General features: G+C 52.7%; 1 protein-coding gene across 8 annotated transcripts in view; it reads left to right on the plus strand.

Moving 5' to 3' along the window:
- The window catches only part of Glis1 (GLIS family zinc finger 1), a 208,426-nt gene that overhangs the window by 129,281 nt on the left and 59,334 nt on the right, over nt 1-19,811 (plus strand). For all 8 annotated transcript variants that reach the window (XM_017320135.2, XM_011240485.3, XM_006502972.3 and 5 more), the window contains exons 3-4: nt 7,929-8,097; nt 11,703-12,585. In XM_017320135.2, coding sequence (XP_017175624.1) covers nt 7,929-8,097; nt 11,703-12,585 — 1,052 coding nt within the window. The remainder of the gene's footprint in view (nt 1-7,928; nt 8,098-11,702; nt 12,586-19,811) is intronic.

A 19,811-nucleotide genomic window follows, 5' to 3' on the forward strand; every position in this document is an offset into this window, starting at 1 on the left:
AGGGAGGGGGAATAGGAATGAGATGTGCCGTGTTGGGGGCGGGGCTGGATGGAGTTGAGAATCCTGTGCTCTTGCCCTGCCAAAGAAGTAGGAAAAGAACTAACCTGTTAGACAGTAATATGTCAAGGTAACTTAAAAAGAGAGGAAGTTGTGTATGATAAGCTAACAGGCAGAAAGTAGAATAATAAAAAAAGTCTAATATGAACAAAGTTGAGGATGAAGAAGGAAAAATACAGAATAGGTGAGACAAATAAATAGTAAGATTATAGATTTAATTCCAAACATATGGAAATTACATTAAATATAAGTGGTGTAAATGGACTAAATTTTCACATTAGAAAGGTTACCAGAGTGCATAAAAAGCTGATGTCATAGACTGTTGTATTAACAAGGTCTTTTTTGTTGTGACGGCTGTGAAATGCTATGGGATGTTATCTACCCACGCGTGCTGAACGTCGCTCAGCTGTTCTGCTTGGGGAGCCTGGTTTACTGATGTTTGTCCTCACACTGGCTCTCCCCTGAGACACGATGGCTTCTTGTTAAACAAGATGACTTCATCTAGTTCCCAGAGCTACCCACCGCATGCAGGAGAGCAGGGGACGCTCCCTCCTGGTCAGGAACTCGAGTCTCTCCAGGCTTCTGACCTAAACCAACTTGTTTATTGTCCGTGCTAACCCCAGGCTGAGAGGGCCAGGTCCTGCTGATTGGCACTGGCGTCAAGAGAACAGCAAGGGCAGGCTGGGTGCACAGCCAGAGCCTACTCCCTGCCGGGCACCTCGTATATTGTGGTGGTGGTTTCAGCTTCATAAGCCGGGCCATGGAGAAGAGAAAGCATGTGTTCTACACAGGTCACAGGGCTCCTAAATAAAGTCAAGATGGAAACCTGGCCAGAATGGCCACAGCGTCCGCACAGCATCCTCCAGACTCTCCTATCTCATTTTTAAGCTTGATAAATAGGGTCCATCTTCTTTCCTGTCTCTATCAGCATGGGGAAGGGACGGATTGGATACTGGGGTCGTGGACTGGGTGTGTTCTCTTCTTTAGGTTCACATGCTGAAGTCCTAACCTGCAGTGTGGGAAGCAATTGAGGTTAGACGGGCTTATGAGTGCCTGAGTAGCAGAACTACTGCGTTCGTAAGAAGACACCAGAGTGTTCCCTGCTCTCTTTCTGCATGTGCGCATGTACCAAGGCCAGACCATGAGAGCCCGTGCTGAGAAAGTAGTGTCTGCAAGCTGCAAAAACCAGCCTTCACAGGAACCCAAACTGCCTAGGAGTGCAGAACCTAAGCCTTCTGGTCTCTAGACTTGAGAGAAAATAAAGTCCAGTTGTTCAACTACTCTGACTATGGTGCTTGTAACAGCCACAGGAGACTCACCCGGGGAGAGTGGTGGGCGCCTCTCCCCTAAGGCATGGAGCGTATCTCCAGGGATGATGGAGCGTGCCTTGTATGCTCACAGCTGTTTAGAGGTGTGACCGTAGACACTTCCCATACTCTGCTTCTGGAAAACACACGTTAGCATATGTCACAGACAGAGCCAAGGGCACAGGACACGCACGTGACAGGCATGCCATCTCTTTTGGTATTCGTCATTAGAAATGAGTAGAAAAAGGCAGGGCAAGAGACTGTTAATTATTTTATCATCCCACTTTTGACAAGTAAGGCTGTATGCAGATACACGCAGGGAAGACCAACCAAGCCCTTTCACTCTCTCCATGTCCACTGCGGTTCTCTGGCAAGTGACCACTGACTACTTCATTATTTTCAATTTTTTTTTAATGTTTTGCAATTAGTATGTAACAATGTGAGGAAAGAATTGGCTCTTCTGAGTGTCTGGATGCCAGCATGTTTAGAGCCACATGTGTAACCATCTTGGACTGTTCGTGGCCTTCACTCAGCCCTGTAAATCTAGCTTAGCTTTAGGGGGCGGGGAGTGGTTTATGCGGCTCTTGTGGTCTGGGATAAAAGGCAGTGGGCAGCTCTAAGCCTGGTACAAGAGTTCAGCGTCAGGAGCTGCTGCTGCGGAGGCCTAGTCCAGGTTACAGGCCCCCAGGTAGCTATGACTACAACAGCACTGCAGCAGGTAAATGGCTCGCCACCTCTCACTTCCTCTCCCCTAGTGGTCCCAGCTACACATCAGGCCTCGCCGTTCCCAATGCTAGGAAAAGAGTATACAGACTAGCCTGGTAAGGCAGGAGTGGCCTGAGAAGTTCTTTGTCTTCTTCTCTGTGTCCCCAGTGAGCTATGGACTGGGCCTGGGAATAGAAGGCGTGGAGCCCTCGGTGCCCTGTGCTCTCTGACACCCCACTGCTAGGACCTGGCACATGAAATTCAGTTCCCATGTTCCCATTGCTCAGAGGGGAAAGTTGAGGCTCAACATAGCCTATGCTCATACTGTCAGGGAAGGGCTACTGGCAAGGCACTCCTGACCTGAGGCTGTCTTTCTGTGGTCACTGGCACTCACTGCCCAAGAAAGTGGGCTCTCTCCTTATGCCTGTCGAAAACAAAACATAGGGCCCCTTTTCAGAATGCCAGCCACTCCAGAAACCATTCCAGGGGCTCTGCATGCGCTGTTTCCTTTGATGTGCACGTCCACCCCTGCAGCTGAGATTCTAAACCCCATTTTTCAGATGAAGAAACTGAGGCTTAGAAGGGAAGATCACTCAGTTTGGAGTCAAGCATCCCCAAAAGGCAATGCTGGACTTGGATGTTATCCTAGGTGTGTGTGTTTAGTTCCCCTGAATTACACCGTCTGACAGAGAGCATACAAGAGTGTGAACTTGGCACAGTTCACAGACACACTCTCTCAGCATTTCCAGCCATCTGTTGCGAACCTAACTATGAGCTCTGAAGAGGGACATATCCTTGGGGAGGAGGGAGGGAGGCAGAGGTGTCTAGAGAACCTACCTGCTGGGTAAGATGGCTAAGCCCCTTCCTCAGCCGGGCCTCTGTTTTCTGTAAGGAGAAGGTTGGGCCAGTTCACATCTGGAGCTAGGTCTGCTAACTAGAGAGACTAAGATCTCTGTCCTGGGGCTATGATGGGCCTTTTTGGGGGAGGGGGGAGCAGAGCTTTAACTGTTCCCACAAGCCAGTGTGGCAGTTCAGTGGGGGTGGAGGGTGGGGAGCGGGTGGCAACGATCCAACTCTGGTGATAAGGATGAGACATCTGGGCCTGGGCTGTGTGCATGGGACACCCAAGTAGCAATTGCTCCCAGGGCTGCTGTGAGCTGGGTGGTGGGGTAGCTTTAGAGGCTGAGACCAGGGAATGTTCTAGGGGAGAGGAGCTTGCATAGGCCTCTAGATTAGTGAGGATGTGCCTCAGCAAAACATTGTGAGAATAGGCTCACTCAGACAGATGGGTGAGCCCAGCCTAGGGGGCCCTAGAGCCAGGCTAGCACCCCTTCCATCTGTATGCCCACCCGGGCTGACGTTCCATTGTCAGTGCCACCTGTAAATGTCTCCCCACTTTGCAGATGTAGGCGAGCATTAACAGTTCCGAACTCTGAATCCCTGGCCCCTTCAGTGATTGTCAGGCCGACAGCCGTGGCTGCCTTTATTGTGTGATAAAATACCTGTCCAAGGTATCTTAAAGGAAGAAAGACTAATTTCAGCTTAGGTCCGTGACCAAGAAGGTATAGACGCAGGAACATCATGACAGCAGAGAGCTTGGGCTGAAAGCCAGGTCTCAGTGTAGCCCTCAGAAGCCTGTCAGCCGTGCCTCCTGTCCCAAGTGCTTCACAGCCTCCAAAAACCGCACCACCAGCTGGGGACCAAGTGTTCAAATACAGGGGCCTGTGAGGGATGTCCCATTCCAGCTACCACATCCCAAGAGCTGGGACCTGGGATCTGATTTCCAATCAAGCCCTATTGGCAGCACAGCCCCACCTGCTCCTGTGTTGGTTTTGGTTCCGCTGTGGCAGAGCTAAGGAGTAGCTGTGGCTCCTCTGGTTGTTGGCTGGTTTGCCTTTTGAAGAAATACTTCGCTGACTGGCGGTGGAGTTGGGTATTTCTGAGCTCTACACTTGCTGTGTGGACTTGGGCAACTTACATACCACTCTGAGCCTGCCTAGCCAGCTCCTGGGGGCTCGGGGGGTTGGTGGTGTTATAATGAAGCTCACAGTTGAGGACTATGAAGTTTTTATAAACTGTGAAGTGTTGTAGCCTGTCCCTGGCCTGGTACCTGGTTGGTTCTGAAAACCTGCTTGTTGGAAAACAGAAATCAGTTACCCCGTTGGCTTTCCTGGTCCCCACAGGTGGCTGCAAATGGCTGCAGGAGGTCCCCTAGCCTTGGATGCTAAATGGCAGCAAGTTTCAGCACCAAACCACATTCCCTGTGGGAGTCACCTTGGACATGGTTCTGTTTTATAGTCAAGGCATTATAGTAACTTGCAAAGCTTCTGTGTGTATAATATGAGCCTCTTGCTTCAGGCTAGCTCACTGGGACTTCGTTCAGGTGGCTGAGCCCCGCATTTGGTGAACCCTAAGCCTGGAGTCTGACTTTGGACCCTGTAGACCCAGTCTGACAGGAGATGGTCTGCTTCTCCAACAGCCTTGCCTGAGCCCCAGGAAGCACAGGCTGAGTAATAGCATCCTTCTTACTCTTTTGAGTGTTCCGTTTAAGCTAAGTCCCCGCCATATGCACTCTATTATCTCCCTTGTCACCACCACCCTATGAGGTAGTTGTTAGCACCATTATACAGACAAGAAAACTGAGGCCAGACCAGGAAATGAGACCAGTTTCTTACTTGGCTTCAGAAGTGTCAGTCCAGGCTCTGCTGTGAATATGCTATGTAGTGACACAAGTCCTTTCCCACTTAGAGCCTGTTTTCTTCATATACTACGGAATATATGGCCAGTTCCAGCCCTGGATTTCCAAGATTTCTTGCCTTTTGTTAGGGGGCTTCATGTGCTAGGAGAAAACCAGGCAGTAGGGTCCGTTTTTGGTTTCCGTGGCTCCAAGGGAGACACGTCGTCTAGGTACCCCACCTTATCAGGATATCCCTATATCAAGGCAGCAGGACACCATAGTATACCTTTCATCCTCCCCTCTCCAGAGACGATCCATCCTTCCTGGAGATGAGAATGAACATGAGAAAGACTGCTCTGAGTCTCATGGTGCCCTTGGGGATGGAGACAAAGACTCCACCAAAGAGGAGACAAGACCTATATTTGTCCCAGCAGACTTGCTGCGTGTGGCAGGCAGGAGAGGCTGTGTCTCTGGGGCCTTTGGTTTGATGGCCAGCCTTCCAGGAAGTGGGAGATGTGGGGATGCCTGGCATGGACTAGTGCCCCAGCTGTGCCTGCCAGTGGTTGCTTTGTGACCTTGGGTGACCAACTGTCAGCTCTGGTGCTCAGCTCTGCCAAGTTCAGAGGTCAGACTTTCCCACAGGGCCCAGTGGAGAATGAGAGGCAAGGAGTTGGGTAGGCTCGCCACAACAGCCAGTGCCAACTTTGACCTCAGAGCCTGTCCCCTCCTTTCCAACATCAGTTGTTTGTTTATTGCAAGGAAAGATCTTGCTGTCTCCAACAGAGAAGCAGCTAAAAGGCCCAAGCATTGATCTACTACTTGGTGCTGATGACTCTAATCCCCTCAGGCTGTCTTTCTTGTGTGACCTTGGCAAAGCAGTTAACCCCACTCTGTCTGCTTTCCCTGGAGTCCTGGTTGGGATTGCTTGTGTAGGGGTTGGGGGCTGCAGGACAACACTCAAGCCTCAAAGTCCAAGTGGTTTGGATTGTGTCCCTGAGCCTGGGCCAAGTCCCTCCATCTCTTCAGCCCATCTGGAAAAATGCTATCATGAGCCTGCCCTCAGGTGAGTACCAGGAAGCCTGAGGAGGAAGGGCTGAATAAGTACAAGACCTGTCACTACTGCTCCCTAAGTCAGTCATTGGTGCTCCCCAAGCCCATCAACAGTCCTCCCTAGGTCAGTCACTGGTGCTCCCCAGGCCCATCACCAGTGCTCCCTGGGTCAGTCACTGGTGCTCCCCAGGCCCATCATCAGTGCTCCCTAGGTCAGTCACTGGTGCTCCCTGGATCTACCTTCCTTCTCTGTACCCTAGTGCTTGCAGGGGGAGGTACATGACCCAGAGATCTCAAGAGGTCCTGGGAGGGAGCTTAGAACCACCCTTACCTTCAGGGTCTGGGAGAGGTCCTGGCAGAGCAGCCCCCTGTGATGCTCTCTGCTCCAAATGCCATTAATGGTCATAAAATTATCCACAGTATTTTAGAGGCTGGTCCCATGGTTTGCCTCAATGGGACAATAAAACTGCACGCAGAAATGATCTGGAAAAGGCGAGGACGGCCAAGCAGAGCCGGAGTTAAATGAACTGCAGCCTGCTCTCATTAACTCAGGCCATTCACATTTGTTACCAGGGATTTCTTTTTAATTAAAAAACAACCAAGTTATTAAAGCATAACCCTAAGAAGGGCTGGCTGGGCAGCCGTCGAAGCCAGCAGAGCGAGCGGTCCGCACAGCAGGATGGGTCAGTGCCGCCAGGGAAATGGCGTGAAACAGATGTTATTTTGAGCTCTCACCCAACCCAGGGCCTTGAAAGCTGTGTTTCTCATCTGTACACTGTAAAATGTGATTCAGAGCTGGGGGAGTTAGTATTGTCCGTCACCGGCACAAGGATAGCCTGTGCTAAAGAGAGTGTCAGCTGAGCTAGGACTGGGGATGCTGTCTTAAAAGACCACATCTTATCACACTCAGTACAGGGGCCCAACACAGATTTCTAGCTGTGTAATTTGCATGAGCCTCAGTTTCCCCGTGTTTTAAATAGAAACAAGCAGGTAGTGGGGAACCCATGGCTTGTTCATAGTGTGTCCCATGTGGCCTCATTGCTGTCCTTGTCCTTAGCTTAGAGATTTCCCATCCTCTTGCTCAGAATTGACAGTACCTGGACTACTTGGGCTTGGTAACGTTGTATTCGGTCTCCAAGGAATTTTAAGGTTTCTAAATGCTGAGACACCTAGGAGTGCTCACCATCCAGGGGCTCCTGTGGGTGCTAGCACTGTGGATCCCACAGTGCCCAGAGGAGCACATGGTCAGGCTCTCATGGAGATGTGCCTGAGACATGGAATGGGTTCTGGGAAGTGAGGAAGTTCATGTCGTGACCCCTAGGCCCCAAAGCAGTATCCCTAAAAGTCCTAGGACAGACAGCCAAAGGATACCTTCCAGATTAACTGCACTTTCCCAAAGATGAGCAGCTGTGCTCAGGGAAGATGGGAGAGGTTTACAGCAAGCGTGTCTGACAATTTTGTTCACTTTATGGGATTTGTAGAGCTGTTCCATGTATAGAGCCTCATCTGAGGCATTCACGGAGCCTATAGAAGCAGGCAGGAGTGTGGAGTATAGGGTTGGTGGGTCATCAGAGAACCACAGGCCACAGATGGATAACCAGACTGTCTATGGTGTGATTTGGGAAGCAGGATAGAGGGGGCTTTGGTACCAGTTGGCAGCAGATGCAGTTGGACTGTTACCTCCCTCCTGCCCTTGGCACATGTACCCAAAACATCTCCAGGTCCAGAACCCACTGGTGGAATCCAACCACTGAGGCAGACCTAGGGCTGTCCCCCAACCCCAAGTCCAGCACATTAGAACCCAAACCCCTGCCTAGGGTCTGTGCTCAGCTCCCACCCTGAGGCGGTGTTTTCGAGCTTCAAGGAACCATCAGGTTGGCTCACCAGTGTTTGAGCTCCTGGAACAGGTGTGTCGACACCACAGACACCCAGTGTCTGCTAACAGTCATTCGCGCATTGGCATACCTGTGCGTGCACGCCTGATCACAATCAAGTGGTCCTGCCAGGTGGTTTTGGGAGTTAAATACGGTGTCCCTGAGCCTCAAATGTGGGGTGCTCAGATAGCTGCAGGGGTTCCCTACTCATTTGGCACCTTACCCACCTCCTCTTTCCTTTTGTTTCCATTCCCCCAGTGAACGGGAGCTACGGGCACAGCTCAGAGAAGAGCCTGCTGGACCTGGACCTGGCCGAGGGTCCCAGCCCCTCCTGCCACCAGGGTCTGTTTCTTCCTGCAGGGACCCCACCACCCCGGGGTCACCCCCCTGTCTGTGAGAAGCTGCTGCACTTCCCCCACCCAAACAGGTATGTGCCCGTTCCTGTCCACCTCACCTGGTCTGCTTGGACACAAGAGGGCCAGGGACTTGTCCGAGTCTGTTTGTTACACAGAGGTGCCTAGTGTAGCCTCTCCTTGTTGGACCAGGGGCTTCTAAGGGACACAAAGATGGCTTAAGTGAAATGCATGTCCCTGTTTCACAAGCTGAGGTGGCTTCTCTGAGAGCATCAGGAGCTTCCACAGAGCAAGGAGGCTGTGGGCAGGCTAGGAAAGGAAATCCTGGAAGGATTCACAGTTCTTAGTGTGGAAACCATTGCTGGGACCCACCCTCTCCCCTTGCATGTCTCCGTGGAAGCATACTGCTCACCCCTGGGGCAGCATGCCTGGAGCCTGCCTCACAGGCGAGAGGCTCTGGATACTAGCCCGGGTACTACTTTGTACCCGGCCACTTCACCGGCTGCGTTGCGCCTACCCCGGGCCACGTGCTGGGCTGCTGCTGGAGTCTTTGGGAATGGAGGCAAGGATCTCCACTTCAGGAATGATGAACAGTGGGAGACACAGATAGGAAGACATTGGGAACTTCAACTCCCCGAGGGGCGGGCTTTTTAGATATCACTTCTATTTTGAAAGACTTTGAAAGATTTCTATTTTGAAAGAATATAGTCATTTGGTCATACTGTCATAATAAATGTCATAGACTGGGATGGCTTAAATACAAGAAATTTATTTCTCATAATTTTGGCAGGCCAGGAAGCCCAAGATCAAGGGGTTAACGGGTTTGGTTTCTCCTGGCCTGTCTCCTCCAGGCGCTGTGAGGCAGTCAAATGGCTATCCCTTTATCTGTGTGGTCTGTACACCCATCTTATAAGGGAATCAGACATATTGGGGCCCTCTGAACCCCACTTAGCTTTAATTGCATCCTTAAAGGCCCTGTCTCCAAACACAGGCTTCCCACATATGAATTGGGAGAGGGCAGTCCATTCTATAACAGGAATAAATATCTTTTAGTCTTCAAGCTGACTACTAGTTAATGACAATCACATGTGTCTATTGCCTGGATTAGTCACTGAGACTCTGGCAGGACACTGTTTGTAGAGGGAGGGCAGGGGCAGGGGGGTGCATTTTGTGTTGGGCTGTGCCAGCCCAAGATGTGATTGCACTGAATAAAGAGTCTTCAACCCAGGTTATAGGCTTTAGGCCACAGAAGCATGGATCCTGCTCCCCCCCCCCAGGTGTAAGACCCTCTTCCCCCCACACCTCTACTGCAAAAGCTGATTCCTCAAGTGCAGCAGCTTTGCAAAGAGTCCAAAACAATGGTCAAAAGGAGGTTTACATCTTTGACTTAGAACTTTGATGCCCTAAAGTAATGACATGTTCTCAGAAAGGCACTTGGCATCGAGGATGCTGGCTTCCCGGTGATGGCATTGTGAGAGTGCCAGGATTCTGACTCATAAAGACTCAGGTTGTCTGCTGTACTTGGTCCATCACTGTGGCTTTGAGATATGAACCTGGTAAAGCAGGTATTCTTTAAAGGTTTGGTCCAGGACCAAGTAGAACATAGTGCCTGTTATTCCACTGTCAAGAAAGAAGGAGTCAGCTCTCCGGGGGTGGGGGGATACCTGGTGCATCTGCATCTTAGTCACTGTGCACTCAGGGCTCTGGGCTCACAAATTCTAGAGAGAATTGTAGAGCTCAGCCCCAAAGCAGCCAGAAAGCCATTTGTCAGGCCTCCCAGGGCAGGGAGGAAAAGCCAGGCCCTGCCACGCCCATGAGACCTCAGGCTGGGACCTCCCACAATTCCCACTGAGGCCATTCAGGTGACTGTCCCTTATGTTCCTAACTCAGTCAGCTACTGAACCATTCATTCCCCTTTGCTGATGTCAGTTCGCTGACCTGGAGACATTTGCAAAAGCTCTAAGCTGGTGCTTCCCACAGCTCCCTCTGCCATCCTGCCTCTGCCAGCGTGGTGCCCCGCTAAGCCGATACTTTCACATGGTCTCCTTCAGTAGAACCTGCTGCTGGCTGTGGCAGGCGAAGTGTCCCTGCCTCTGCGGATAGGATGTATAATTGTTGCTCGGCAGAGATGCTGGGAGGGAAAGAGGCTCAGTGGACAGTTGCTTAGTGTCTAAAAGGCAGACAGTTCTTTGTGCTTCCACTCAAGGAGAGCTTGCAGTCAGTTCTGCACAGGAGATGGAAACTTGGCTCCTGGTCCAGGTCTGATGCTGACTTGCTACTGCATGATGGCCTGGTGGTCCTCAAGCCTCAGGCTGACTCCCTCCTCTGACTCTGCAGGGATACAGGGTCAGAGGCAAAGCTCTGAGTGCCTTTGGGTGCCGGCTCTCCTTCCTGCCCCTTTCCTCACTTCCATTCTCTTCACCTGTCGTCTGGCACCGAGGGGGCAGGGGCTAGCTCTCCAGGCCACCTTACAGAGCTCAGTTCTGGCTACAAGAGCCATGGGACAGTGGTCCTGAAGAGCAGGAGTAATGGCACCGTGCCTAGCCCTCTCCTTCCCAGGGAGCTGACCCTTGACCCCAGCCGTTACCCTCATCTACATTTAGAGGTGTGGCCTCTTGTCTCACAGATAAGGAAGCAGATCCAGACAAGGCGTGCTCATCAGGCTCTGATCGAATAGCCAGAGCTCCAGTTCCTGTAGCTACTGGCAAGGTATTTCTGCCAGCATCACCCTCCATATCTCTCCCATTTTCAGTCTTCTGGTAGCTCTGGTATTCCTACCTCCATCTTACCTTGTCACCGTCCACAGTGGTGCACAGGTCTGTGCAGGAGTTCCGGTCTCCTGTTGGACAGTTGAAGGGTTCTCTTCCGTGGTAAAGATGGCTTCTGTGCCAGCCCACCCTGCCATTCTGCCACTTTCACCATTGATGGGGATAGAGACCCCAAACTTGCCCAGAATGAAGCGATTTGCCCCAGTTTGCCCATCTAGAACAGAGCTGACCCCGACCTCAGAGCTGGTCTCCCAGCTCTCAGACGGTTCTCCCAAGAACTGTAGCTTCCCACACACCTGAGCTCAGAATTCTGGGCCATCCTGCCAAGAATCTTGTCCCCTTGCTGTGACCGTGCCTCAGGCTCCTACCCAGTCACACCAACTCTTGGAGGACAAGCTGAGGAGGGCCAGATGTCACTAAATGAAGGAAAGAGTGTAGACATTAAAAAGCTAAGGGGCGTGTAAGAAGAATTTAAACTCCACTGGACCTGAAGACGCCTGTGGCCTTTTGCCCACAGAAATCACTTGAGGGTCAGTGGAGAGGGTCAAGACTGACTCCAGGGAAGCTAGAGAGGCCAGCAAGATGGTGACAGGAGCAAGGGTGACTGGGGTCTGGCCAAGGGCTGTGTCCTTCCCGGGTTCCTCATCCATGCCTCCTGCCTCCTCTGCCTCCTGCCTCCTCGGCTGGCTACATCCCCTGCCTCCTGCATCCCTCTCCAGGCCACGCCCTTCTCGCATCTGCTTCCTTTCTCTTCCCTGCCCTTGGCACAGCCGGTCCTGGTCTTCCCTGTGTTCTGCTTCTCCACCACTTCTCCCCAGACCCCTCCATATCTCTGCCCTCTGCTTCCCAGGAGCCCTGCCTGACCTCTCCAGTGCCAGCCTTTCATAATCACTCTGGCCACTTTCTTCCAGGTCACCCAGACCTCAGGCTACGTTTGTGAACGGCAGCCTCCCAGCCGCTCAGCACATCAAGCAAGAAGCCCTACCGGACTACCAGGCCATGGTCAGCGCCCACACACCCCTGCCCACCCACTGCCGAGCCCCATCGTCCATGGGTCTGCCCTCAGACCTGGACTTTCCAGACCGAGGCCTCACCAACCCTGCACCTTCCTGCTACCTTCTGGGCAATGAACCCATCTCAGACCTGGGTCCCCAACCCGAGGCCCACCTCCCCGAGGGCAGCCTGAAACGCTGCTGCCTCCTGGGCCTGCCCCCCACCTCTTCAGCCTCCTCCTCACCCTGTGCCTCCTCAGATATCAATCCTGTCATCCACTCCTCCCAGACAGCTCTAGTTAGCTGTGTAAATGGACTCCGAAGCCCACCTCTGCCGGGAGACCTGGGGGGCCCTCCCAAGCGGTCACGGCCCGGGCCTGCATCCAGTGACGGCCAGGAGGGCAGCTTGCAGCTTGAAGCATGCCGGAAGTCAGGCTTCCTGAAGCAGGAGCCCATGGACGAGTTTTCAGAGCTTTTTGCTCCACACCACCAGGGTTTGCCACCCCCTTACCCCTTGCCTCAGTTGCCAACTGGCCCCGGCCTCGGAGGCCTAGGGCTGGGCCTGGCAGGTAGGATGGTTGCCGGTCGGCAGGCATGCCGCTGGGTGGACTGCTGCGCAGCCTACGAGCAGCAGGAGGAGCTGGTGCGGCACATCGAGAAGAGCCACATCGACCAGCGCAAGGGCGAAGACTTCACCTGCTTCTGGGCCGGGTGTGTGCGGCGCTACAAGCCCTTCAATGCCCGCTACAAGCTGCTCATCCACATGAGGGTACACTCAGGCGAGAAGCCCAACAAGTGCATGGTGAGTCCCGGGCTGCCAGGCCCGCTTAGTCTCCCCTCAGAGCTGGACCGTCCACTGCATTTGAGAGACTCTCTTGGGAGCAAGGCAGAGCTCCCACAAAATCCAGGGCTGTGGGTGTGGCCAGGGTATAAGCCGTGTGTGTGTTTCTGTCACTGAGAACCTTGGCAGGGCTCCCTTATCCTTGACAGGTGCCCCGTTCCCCACACTGATGGGTTAGATGGATATAAGATGTCATTTAGCATGCCATGTGGCCTTCTGCACCTAAAAGAAGCCTGGCGAGACTTGCCTTTTCCATGTCACCGGATGGTGGTGGCAGGTGAGGAGTGTGCCCTCCTCCGGCACTGGCCTTTACACAGTGTACTTCCAAGACAGGTTCCTGGGCTTTCTGAGCCTCCCAGTGTTGGCTTCTGTGAGAGGTACCGGGTCCCTAGGGCAGGCTTGAAGCTGAGGTCAAGACTTAGCATAAGGCTCGCACAGCACCAGCAGTGTCTGGCTAGGGTTGAGACAAAGGTTTGGGGAGAAAGAAGCATGAGCATGCATGAGCATACACGCAGAATAACACGATTTAGATGCAGGTTCCCTGACCTCAGTCCCTTCTGGCTGGCCACGTCCATGTTCTGTGATCGCTGTAGTGGAAAGTCCTATCAGAGGCTAGGAGAGGGATCTTAGTCCCTGTACCCACCCTCCCAGTCCAGAAGCAGCAGCCTGGGAACAAAGGGCTGGGGCTTGAGTGTGCTATTCAACACAAACAATACAGACCACCCACACCACACATGCCTCCCTCCCTAGCTACCAGGCATAGACTGAGTGTGTTCTCCAGTCTTGAAGATAAGGAATCTATCAGTTCATAGACAGGCTACAGGTGGGCAGCTTTGAGGAGAGAAGGAGGTAGAGGCTGGGGCTTGGGAGCGATTGTGCTGTGCACAGGTGTGGGGGAAGGGCACTGAGCTGCTGGAGAATATAACTTGATGTCTTTGGGCTGAGGGTATACAGGCAGGAGGGCTGAGGGCTGAGCTAGTCCCTGAAGAAGACGCATGGCCTAATGAAAGATGTGCTTCTCCGAGATGGGGAAGGTCAACAAGTCGATAGGTCAGGGCGGCAGGAGACAGCCTGTCCTTCCCCAAGACAGAGACCATAGTTATCAATCACATATTCTTCCTGTCGGGAATCCATGGTTTCTGTATGGTCCTAGGGAGTAGCCTGAGATACGCAGCAGCCTTCTTGTGCTAGGGCCTTGCATACAGACTCGCAGTGTCCAGGAGTGGCTTGGGAGACGACCTGGGCCATCCTTGAGCCCAGTGGGGGCGCTGGTTGCTCAAAGCAGCCTCAGGATCTTCCTGGTCAAGGTTCTCATAAGATTCCAGCCTCTGTATGACACTAGACTTGGTTCTGTCACGAACCTTGCCCTGAATGGCCACGGCCTTAGGGATGTGTCCTCAAGCCATTAGGGACCAGACTGTGACATCCCCGGATGGAGTTTGAAGAGGCCTGGGGAGGGAGCCCAGAGGGCTTCATGGGACTGGTGTTTGATGCCTATTGGAGATACATTTAGTCTTTATCAGGACTTTCATATACAGAGAATCAAAGGTCAGAGGTCAGATGAGTCTGGTCCGCTACCCACATTCTTGGAACAGTGGTGACTTCACAGCCCCATGTGGCCCTCACCACAGCTCTGTAGATAGGAACTGTTGGCCCCCGTTTTACAGATGAGAAAACAGAGGGTCAGAGAGGTTGCACAGCTGTCTCTAGGTCACACAGCTAGTAAGAGAAAATAATAGAAGCACAAGATGACAGAGGCTCAGAATCAGAATGGTAGTAATGATTACAAAAGCAAGTTTGCAAAATTGTACCACTAGTAACCACTGGCGTGGGATTGAACCTGCATCCCTGTCCACTGCAGTGCCCTTGTTAATTTAGATCCTTCTCTGGGGCCTGCCGGCTGACACTGTCCGGTAAGGCTGTGTGCAGTGGGAGCCTCTATGAAGCCCCACCCCAGGCTGCTCCCGCCCACCGTGGGTGAGCATGCACTCCCTATGGTAGAGTAGGTAACCAGGGCAGCGGGCCAACCCCGGCCCACACCCAGGTGAATTGAACAGCTCCCGTCCCTGTAAAATTATTAATTTCTCATGACAGGCCTGTGCTACTATGCCTGTAACAGACAAAGGAATCTTGGACCTGAGGCCTCTGGAGGACAGGAAATGGATGAGACATTTTGATTGAGGAGTAAATGGCCCACTAAAATAGCAGTTAATCCTTTTAGTATCTCCCCGGCAGCGTTGCCACGGCTTTCATGAGGTAAGCTTGCCTCGCCCCATCGAACTGCAGCACCTCCGCGCTGGCAGCTGGTTTAAATTTAGCCCGTGGAGCCTCTGCCCTACTGGGTACCAGGCATCCTGGGTGTGGAGAGAGGAGCCTGCTCCCCACCATTGCCTCTTAGTCCTGAGCCCTGCTGGCCTCCAGGTAACCCCGCCCTCCCTTGACCCTTCCTGCCCGGCGGCAGGTCCTGCCCTGTTCAGTAGCAGTCAGCCTGAGGAAGCTTCTAGATCTCCCTGCAATATCCTGTTGTGGTTCATGTTGCTCCCATTGTCTCAGTCTTATTAAATCCGGGGCTTCATCTGCGTTACCATAACAAGCCTATGTCCAACCCAAATACTCACAAGGCGCCTCGAAGACGTGGACTTTGAAAAGATTAGTCCCCTGCTTTCTTAGGTTGGTTCCACCAGACAGTCAGAATCCTCATTGTCTGAGCTGCCGAAGCCAGCAGCCAGCCGTGGGGCAGAGGGGGAAAGAGTGGCTTCTCGGGATAGCTAGCTCTTCCCTGCCGTGGGCTCTGTAAAACAACAGCAATGCCCAGAAAGGTCCTTGCTACTGTGAAGAATGTTTAACAGCTCTGTGACTGCTGCATGGGGGGCATGAGCAGAGCCACAAAGCCTGCCTAGAGTCCCACGTACCTGTCTCCCACTTCGACTCTGCCATTTGCCAGCTCTGTGGCTCAGGCAGGTGACTTACCCCCTCTGAACCGTAGAATACTTATTTATAAAATGAGGCATTGACAGTATTTAACTTGTAGGGTTGTTGTTAGCAGGATGCAGGAAGAGTGCATGATTAATCCTGTTCCTTCCCCCCCGACCCCCCCCCCCCCCACTGGTGCATCGATGTCTCTGCTGATGGGAGCAACCTTCTTGGTGTTGCTTTGAGCCAGACCTAATCTGCACAGGTGTGTCCTGTGCTGGTTACAGCAGAAATCAGATGGTTCCCATCCTGCCCAGCCCAGGTCGGCCACAGGGCTACACCTCTCCAGCTTCTACACCTCTCCTGCTGGCCAGTTGGGTCCAGGTGCGTTTGAATGGCAGCCTTGGCACAGTTGAGCGTTAGAGCCAGAGTGAGCCAAGGAAGGCAAAACTAAACCCCAAGGCTTCTGGGTGGACGCATGTTCTCTCTCTCTCTCTCTCTCTCTCTCTCTCTCTCTCTCTCTCTCTCTCTCTCTCTCTCTCGTACACACACCAGAATTACATATGCCTGCTCCTAGTTGCCTTGCCTCACCGGTGCCCCTCCCCCACAGCTGATCTCTGGTGCTTGGGGAGGGGGGGTAAAAGTGGGCAGGATATTCTGAGAGTCTCCTTCTTTTGCAAGGACTCAGTGTGAGCCTAGCTTAGAACAAAGCTGGGCAAACTACAGGACCCAGAGGTCAGCCTCTAAGGGTCACAGTACATGGGAAGTCTCGGGGGAAAGGTGAACTGGACAGCCAGCCGGCTCTCAGTCACCTAGCCTAGGTGCGCCCTACCCCTTACCTTGCATAGCCTCTTCCTTCAGCAGTGCTTGTCCAGTCTTAGCAGGTAGACTGCCTGAGTAAATGCCCAGCTCCTGGCTTTTGAGCGCAGCTTTGAGGCTAACGCTCCAACTCACCACAGCATCATAGCCTCATCCCAGGGATTCCCTGGGGCCCGGAGATGTCTAGATGGACAGGTCTGTTGGTCCTTCCCCATAAGGTCACGCTGGGAGCCATGTGAGGTGACTTGGGAATTCTGCCATTGTGAAAAGCATCCTCTCACGTGCTTATAAGTATTAAGTCTTGCCGTATTCTGCTAGGTGATGGGGGATGAGAGGAAGCCAGGAGCTAAGGATGGAGAACCAAGATCAGTGGTCCCCAACCTTCCTACTGCTGTCACCCTAATGCTGTGACAGCCCCTCATGTTGAGGGTGACCCCAACCATAAAATTATTCTTATTGCTACTTCATAACTATAATTTTGCTGCTGTTACAAATTACAATGTAAAGATCTGTGTTTTCCAGTGGTTGTCTGATTCTGAAAGGGGTAGTGGCCCACAGGTTGAGAACTACTGGCCCAGAAGTGTAGCCTAGGTCAAGCTGATGAAGAGGGTAGCACACTATGAATATCCCTGGGTATTGCTGAGGTGGTGAATCAGTGGGCAAAAGTATTTACTCCGTGTGGACCTGAGTTCAGTGCTCCAGCAACACCAAAGCCCAACAGGGCTACGCACATCTGTGAGTCCAGTACTGGGGACCAGGACGTGGTACTGTGGCAGACCTCAGCATCTTCCTGGCCAGACAGTTGAGCTAAAATGGTGAACCTCCAGGTTTAGTGGAGAAGCAATTGAGGAAGATATTCTGATGCAAACCCCTGGCCTCCACATGCAGCCACACACAGACACACCTCCCACATACACACACCTGCATACACACACACACACACACACACACACACACACACACACACACCAGCCCTATCCTTGGAGCATCCAAGGCACAGGGATGCTGTCCCACTGTCCAGATGGCAAGGGTGTTCTAGGACACAGAGGTCAGCATCCCCATTTACAGTTGGGGAGGGCAGTGAGAACAGCAGTGTTCACACTCAGACTGGGATACCAGGAGTAGGATTTGAACCCAGGTCTCAGCCTGACTCCAGACACGTCCTACCATAGCTCTGGATGGGGAAATATCCAAACTTGAAACTTATTCTGAAAGCTTTCAGGGGCCCTTGCCTGGGTCCTGGGATCACAGAGGAGAATCAAGTAGGTTCAGAAGCCCTCAGCCAGATAGGGAGACAGGCAACTAAGTCGCCAAGGGAGCCAGTGGGCTGTGACTTGGTGGGTTCTCTGTTCTCTCTGAAGGGACAAAAAAATTACCTGAGAACAAGCCCCTGGCCCGGATGTCAGAGTTCCTAGCCAAGTTTGAAGGCTATGTAATGGAGTGTGCTTTGACACCTCTGCCTGGGGAAATCGACAGTAAGAAGTCCAGAGTAGCCACTCTGGCCCTTCAGCTCAGGTCACCAAGTCCCACCGTGCTGTGCAAATGGGTCCTGAGTATCACTTCATTCTAGGGGCGGGCCGTGCCCGAGGAGGGAGACGGTGTTGACCAAAGACAGCTCGTGAGTTGGCATCCAGAAGCGCCCCGAGTGCTAACTTCTTCTGGGGTCAGTCAGTTCCTTGTCCACCTCATTAGGAGACAAGGGAGGCAGGGCCAGAGCCAGAGCCAGAGCCTGAGCCACTAGAGCGTTCCAGAGTCTTGTGGACTTGCCTCCTTCCTGTCCCTCAGGGCTTTCTCCCTTCCTGGGCTCCCATTTCTTAAAGCCTCATCTAGGCCTTGGCTTCTGGTTTCTGTGTCTGCACTGTCTTCCCAACTTGGCTGACTCCTGCTTCCCCTCACGTCCTTGCTCAGTGCTTCCTGCCCAGCTCCTTCCCTGAGCCTGCTGTCCTCCCGGGAGCCCCCTGGTGCGGCCGGTTGTCTCAGAGACTGTGTTACTTTACCCGTTGCTGCGACAAAATGCCTGACAAAAATAACCTTAGGGGTGAGCATCCAGTTTGAGACGTATACAGTAATAATAAGGTATACAGTAATATTCTTAGGGGTGAGCTTCCAGTTTGAGACGTATACAGTTGTTCGCCATGGCGGGAAGACACGGTGGCAGCCCTCACAGCGTGTTGAGGTCAGGAAACTGAGAGATAAACACGCTGGTACCCACTTTGCTCAGACCTTTTGAATTCGGTCTAAGGCCTCAGCCCCATGTGTTACCCACATTCAAGGTGAGTCTTCCTCCACATCACTAGGGGTGTGTTTCCATGGTGATTCTAAATCCAGTTGGGTTGACAATGAAGATTTACCCTCAGCCTTGGTAGCAGAGGAGCAGTCATGGGCCTTTTTGCCCCAGGGCTGGGCCAAGTTCCCTATGAAGCCATGGCCCCAACAAGACCCTAGTACTGTCCTGTCTGCCCCCTTGGCTGGTACTTGAGAGTTTTTCTTCAGGAACACCTGTACCTGGAAGCTGCCGTCAGCTTGTGCAAGCCTGATCAAACCTCTCAGCCTAGATTGTCTTGCCTGTGAAGGGAGGTGACTGAGCTGTTATGTGACTTCAGACAACAGCCCATAAGAAGCTGTGACAAACGATTCTGAATGTTTTGGGCAATTTGCCCTCTGAATGGTGTGTGTTGGTATGTAGGTGTGTGGGTGGGTGTGTATGGGTATGTTGGGGTGGGAGTGGGAGTTCCCTAAAGGAACAGGAAAGACTGTTGTACAAAGGATTCTACTGTGGGCTGGCTTTGTCAGGCTTCTGCCTGCAACCCAATGTGCCTGCTTCTCCATACCTGCACCTATGCCTGCCTGTCACCACTAGGTCCAGCCCCAACCTCCCATACCTGCACCTATGCCTGCCTGTCACCACTAGGTCCAGCCCCAACCTCCCATACCTGCCCCTATGCCTGCCTGTCACCACTAGGTCCAGCCCCAACCTCCCATACCTGCACCTATGCCTGCCTGTCACCACTAGGTCTAGCCCCAACCTCCCATACCTGCACCTATGCCTGCCTGTCACCACTAGGTCCAGCCCCAACCTCCCATACCTGCCCCTATGCCTGCCTGTCACCACTAGGTCCAGACCCTCCCAACACATTATAATTCAGAGCTCATGTAGAAGCTGGATGGTAGCCTTCTGTAATCTCAGCACTCTGGAGGTGGAGACAGATGATCTTAGGGGCAAACTGGTTAGCTAGACTAGTGACTCAGCAGGCTCTGCTTAGTGAGAGACCCTGACTCAGTAAATAAGGTGGGGTGTGATGGAGAAAGACACTGACTTTAATCCCTGGCCCCACTATACACATGAACACACGGACAGACAGACACACTCTCTCTCTCTCCTCTCTCTCTCTCTCTCTCTCTCTCTCTCTCTCTCTCTCTCTCACACACACACACACACATCGCTCTGAGCCAGG

The sequence above is a fragment of the Mus musculus genome, chromosome 4 (assembly GCF_000001635.26).
Source record: "Mus musculus strain C57BL/6J chromosome 4, GRCm38.p6 C57BL/6J".
Classification (NCBI taxonomy): Eukaryota; Metazoa; Chordata; class Mammalia; order Rodentia; family Muridae; genus Mus; species Mus musculus.